We start from the raw sequence: 5547 nt of genomic DNA, 5'->3' as shown, positions 1-5547 counted from the left end.
GGCTTGGCACTTTATAAAAGCTTGATTAGGTTAATGCCATTCCTGTTATATGACGTGAGAGCTTGTGGAAGAAGGGGGAGGTCAACGGGCAGGTTTATTTTGAGTCACTGTACGACCTAGAGGTAGTGTAGTGCCTAAAACAAACTGGTACGTGGTGTCAAAACAGAGTAAATAGTCCGATATTGTTAGTTAGGTATCTATCCCTATCCGTACATTCATAGCTACATCAATCAATAGCTTGAAAATAGCGCTTCTGATTTTGTTTGCCCAGGGCAATCAATGGTCGATTGATTGATTGGTACAACACGTGGTCGGAGAATTCCTGTGGCCTAAGGTAGGTTCAGTCTTATTTTAGGTTTGTTTTTAGGTTCGGGTTCATCGGCTGAGCCGACGAGAAGCTGGTGATGTTAGATCAGTAGTAGATATTCAAGAGTGAAGACTCTTTGGCCGAGGCTGCCAGGTATTTTTGGTCAACCTCTTTCAGATGATTTACCTGTCTCTCTTTCTCTCTGGTCATCGATTGGCCGTTTCATGGTGTTAAAGGATCACACTATCGAGAGTCAATCTTGATATTTTGTGGGAAACCCGGGTGATCTTTTCCGTACTTATTCCCCAGAGTGCACAGTGCGGATGGCTGTGGTAGTGTGGGCATTCGACGTTGAAAACAGCAGACACTTTCAGTCCAGAACAACAAGGAGCGCTAAAAGAGGCTTGATAGTTACAGTCATTCATTGTCAGTCTCTATTTATTTATTATCACTGATACTATAGCGAATCCTTGTGAGCCTTTTGTATACATTCACACCAGAAAATAAGCATATCTGTGCTTGTCAGCACCCTGACTCCTTTGACATAAAGAGGGGTCACATTGGTTTGACCATTGACTGAGAGAATTGGGGATGAGACGAAAGGGGATAAATTCAGCGCACATCAGGGTATTGCGGTTTGGGGGCTGGAAGAGGGCGAGGGCGGGGGCCGGGTCTTTAATTCTATTCCATTCCACTAAAGCCACAGGGCTGACTGTGTAAGTTCGTTCAGTCAGTCCAGATGCAAGTTTTTGCCGTTGATGATGAACGGTCCGAAAGTTTGACTGCATGACCCGGGAACGGTTGTGCATATGCTTCGTTACAATTAACTTTATCCGACTTCCAATCTCATGATCGGTCAAGTGCCCTTCTCAAAGATCCAGTGGTTTAGTTGTAGACACGTGCCACTGACAGCCCAGGTGTTACTCAAATACCACTTAACAATGGCTGCAAAGGATGCGAGCTGGCTACAAATAGAATCACTACGAGGGCTAGACTTGCCTACCTGATTGCTACTTTAGATTAAGCTGAATCATATAAAACTATCATGGGCTATGAATAAAGTCGAGATCTATATTGCCCAAGGACAGCCTAGCACCTCAGTTTATACAGTGCGCCGCTTTAAGACGAAACATCCATAGCCCACCTCATCCATGGAATGAACCGTCACTAAAATACTCAGAATAAACCAGTTTCCCCAGTATTTCCCCTCTGTCATACTGTTCCACAAACAATCTAACATTGCAATTTCTCAACCACGCGAGGAACGGACCAGGAGCTTATTTCTCTCTACCCAGAGGCCAGACTCAACCTTTTTCTCCTCAGCTTCTTAGCTTCCAATCTATGAGACTTCTTCGACCCTTCGAGATCGCCACCTAACGTTGCCCGATCCCCCAAGACCGGTCTTTCTGCATACCATCCACGCGACAATCGACGACAGTGGGAAAAGGCCAAGACTTCTCGGCGCCCAGTGTCACAGCCTCTGTTTTACAGTATTACGACCACGACCACGACCACGACTACGACTCCAAACTCCCCGTGTCATTCCCAATTACTTTCGCCTAAACAATATTTCTCGTCTCCGTGTCTTTCAGAACTCCCCAACTCCGCCTCCTTAGGGCCCCGCCGTATTCAATCACGCCCCCGACACTACTTACCAGGAACTGGAGACCGGATCCAATCAATCCGCGTTTGAATCCTCCTGTTCCTTTCCCCACGATCTCTCCCCCAAATCGCGCCCCGAACACACTCGTTTTTCTTAACCAACCCATAATCTCCAACAATTACCACGTCTCGTCGAATTCAGGTCCAGACTGAGAGATATCCGAAAATCACGAGCTGCTGCCGGTCGAAACTACTGCGTCGCTTACTCTTCGAAACGTGCCTCTCATGGCGACCGCTTAAACGACCCCCCCCGATTCATAATCCTCGCCCCGACTGAACTTGCGAACCTCGTCGCTCGCGGCTGGCCATACTATTGCGTGTTGCCTCATAGGATAACCGGCCAGCCGCAATCATGGCTGCTGCCGCCGCTCTCGACATGGCCTCCGCGACCATTACGGGGCTGCCTTCGCTCTGCACGACGACTCTTTTGCCCGACAGTGGCATTATGACACTAGGATTCGACGGCGTCCCTGTACCATTGACCGAACCGGCTGTGTATCAAGTCCCATGTCCGACCCCCGATCTATTGCCTCGAGCCGAATACTCCGTGACGGTTGCTGCTTCGGGCGACGAGAGCAGCCTCACTCAGCATGACGCAGCTGATAGCAGCCCCAAATTCTCCGACTTCCGCGATCCCTTTTACGCCTCTACTTTTCCGATATGCTACGCCCTTGCCGCGACTACCGTTACCGCCTACATGCTTGTTATTATGCTATTTGTCACACCGCGGTCGTTTCTGGATGGAGGAATCGTTTACCTGGGCCGACGATCCGCTTTCACTCACAGCTCATCCAGCAGTGTCACGATTGGTGGCCGACCATGGCTACAGAAAGTTGCAGCTTTAACCGTTGCCATCTCGCTAACAATTGCCTCGGCCGACACCTTTCATGCTGCCAAAAGTCAGTACATGTGGGGGATCCAGAACGCGAATCAACTTCAGGACGAGGTGATGAATAGCGTGGAACTCAAAGTTATCCGGCTCGTCTCCGATACCTTTCTATGGTTGGCTCAGGCCCAGACTCTAATCCGACTCTTTCCCCGGCACCGAGAAAAGATCATTATCAAATGGGTCGCGTTCGCACTCATCACTCTCGATGTTGTCTTCAGTGCCATTACCAGCTTCAAATACTCGGAAAATGGCATCAACACCACCGCGCGACCCAAAAACTTTGTTCATCCCGTGCCCGCTCTCAGCTATCTGTTTCAACTCTCTCTTGGGCTCTTGTACGCCGCATGGGTTGTTTACTATGCGCTGATGAAGAAGCGCTATTCTTTCTACCACCCCTTTATGAAGAACATTAGCTTCGTCGCCATCATCTCGCTTATCTCAATTCTGATTCCCGTCGTATTTTTCATTCTCGATATCTCTCAGCCTGATTTCACTGGATGGGGAGATTACGTGCGATGGGTTGGTGCTGCAGCTGCCAGTGTAGTGGTCTGGGAGTGGGTGGAAAGGATCGAGGCTCTAGAACGAGAGGAGAAAAAGGACGGCATACTTGGACGTGAAGTCTTTGATGGAGACGATACACTCGAAATCAACGCATCCGAGTTCCCATGGCTCCGCAATCGCAAGAGCCGAAAAGGAGGCAGCTCAGGAAGTAGTGGCGACGGCGATCGACAGCCAATGTCTTCGTCTGCTGCCAACGGTTGGCCAACTGTTTCCTCTATTACCAACAGATACCGAGGACAGAGTAATGGTGCTTTTGCTGAGACTACTGAACAATCCACACAAAGAGGCACAGGCAGAGGTTTGCGACCTAACATCTGGCCAGCTCGCCCGGCACCTGCTGTGACCCCTATTAGCCGAACAGATACTGCCAGCGCTGCCAGCACGGTTTATGCCGTGAGATATCAAGCACCCTCAGAAACCACGTCGCGAACACCAGACCCTCTACCGCAACCGAGTGTGGTCGATCTGAGTCAACACAGCAGCACTCCCCCAAGCCAGCACACACATGATGAATCCGGTTTTTCAAACCAAGCTCCAGCTTCTGTACAACATGGGCATGTCGTGTCATCACCATCACAACAATCTGCCGATCTAGAAGCAAACTCGACAAACGCGCCAGCTCAGGGCGGTTGGCGAAGTCTCGCATTTGCCGGCCCGGGGTCTGGTCGCTCGGGTGAGGATGCGACAAGGGAGATGACCCAGCAATCAGACAACAATCCAGTCGCGGAACGCGAAGGAAGGGCAAATAGTTCGAGCCGTTGGGATCTGAGAGCTCGCCTGGAAGATTTTGCGGCCAATCAAGCAGAGAAATTACGGGACCGCATGCGCACAGCTCCCAATACTGAGAGTCTTCCTGTAACGGTTATCCCGGCACCTCCGCGAAGGGGAGCAGCGCTGCAGCAGGTGCTCGAAGAAGAAGAGCTAAACACATCCGAGCAGGGCTCGCCAGGTCGGGAACCCTTTACGTCACAGAACAGGAGCACGAACAGTCCTAGCAACGCATCGCGAGACGCAACAGGAGAAATCGCACAACTAGACAGGAGTCGAAGCACGTTCTCGGGCAGCCAGGGCGATGGGCCGATTCCACCGAACAACCCACCACTATGGCGGGGTGTGCGGCCGAGAATGACCCCCGACGAAGATTATTATGATGATTCTGACGATGGATCACTGTCGGGCAGGTCATCATTGGATCATCGGAGGCAAGATTCGGACTCATCGGGTCTCCACCGGACGAGTTGAGGACTTTTTGTGTTGGTAGCTGTGCACTTAGCGAGGCGTTATTTGCTGCTCTAACTATGTTTTGATGAGCATCTGGATGATTTATATGAATGATACCCCAGGAATGAGTGTAGTAGAGTTTTGCGTGTATATATACGGGATGGGAGGTGACAGACATGGGCGCTATGCTTGGGATTTGATCCTGTCTATGCTAAATCGGCCGACCTTGAAGGAAGGCAACGGCATTGATATTGGAAGTATACAGTACATGGTTACTCATAGTCAGGATAGCCTTTTCACGCGAAAAGGACATGCCGAATATGGCGTGTGTTAGTGCGATAAATAGACTATTGCAAGAACAACACGATGAAATCAACGGTTATGCAATTATAGGGACATATGTTTAACAATGGCCAGAAACATGAGCTCTGGTGCCTCTCGTAAGCGGAGGGTGTTGTTTAGAGGTTAGAGGTTACATTCGCTGACGGGTTTGAAAGACGTAGGAAATAACGTTCTGCATGACGTAGTGATGCATGTCAGCTGCAACGTCTGCAAATGAAAATGGACTTTAGACAATCCCGTGCCAAAGCGAAAAACATCAATTCTCGGCAAGCTCGGAAGAGGAGAGGACATGAATCATGGCAGATGAGATGATGATAGTGGTAGGGGGGTAGGGATAGGGGAATGAGAGCACTATCGCACGTTCCTTCACATGTTTACATTGATTGTATCCAATGGTTGTTACTCCGTAGTAGTTAGTAGTTATTATGCCTGGGCACGGAGATTAATGAGAAAAACTTGGATTGACTAATTGATTTTTTAAAGTTTGTATGGCTCCACCATCATTACATGACGATGCTCAATGATCAAGTAGAATCCAGTATCAGACAAATCATGGTACATACAT

General features: G+C 49.4%; 1 protein-coding gene across 1 annotated transcript; it reads left to right on the top strand.

The window, feature by feature from the left end:
* Nucleotides 1-2321: 2321 nt before the first annotated feature.
* FSUBG_5096 (pH signal transduction) lies at nt 2322-4661 on the top strand (the record flags this gene model as incomplete). The annotated part of the gene is made up of 1 exon (XM_036683155.1): nt 2322-4661. One exon carries the CDS (start codon nt 2322-2324, stop codon nt 4659-4661), a length of 2340 nt encoding a protein of 779 aa, XP_036539403.1.
* Between the last annotated feature and the right edge of the window lie 886 nt (nt 4662-5547).

The sequence above is a fragment of the Fusarium subglutinans genome, assembly GCF_013396075.1.
Source record: "Fusarium subglutinans strain NRRL 66333 chromosome Unknown NRRL66333_c0000047, whole genome shotgun sequence".
Lineage (NCBI taxonomy): Eukaryota > Fungi > Ascomycota > Sordariomycetes > Hypocreales > Nectriaceae > Fusarium > Fusarium subglutinans.
Note: the sequence above shows the minus strand (reverse complement) of the source record. Positions and strands in the feature narration are given on the sequence as shown.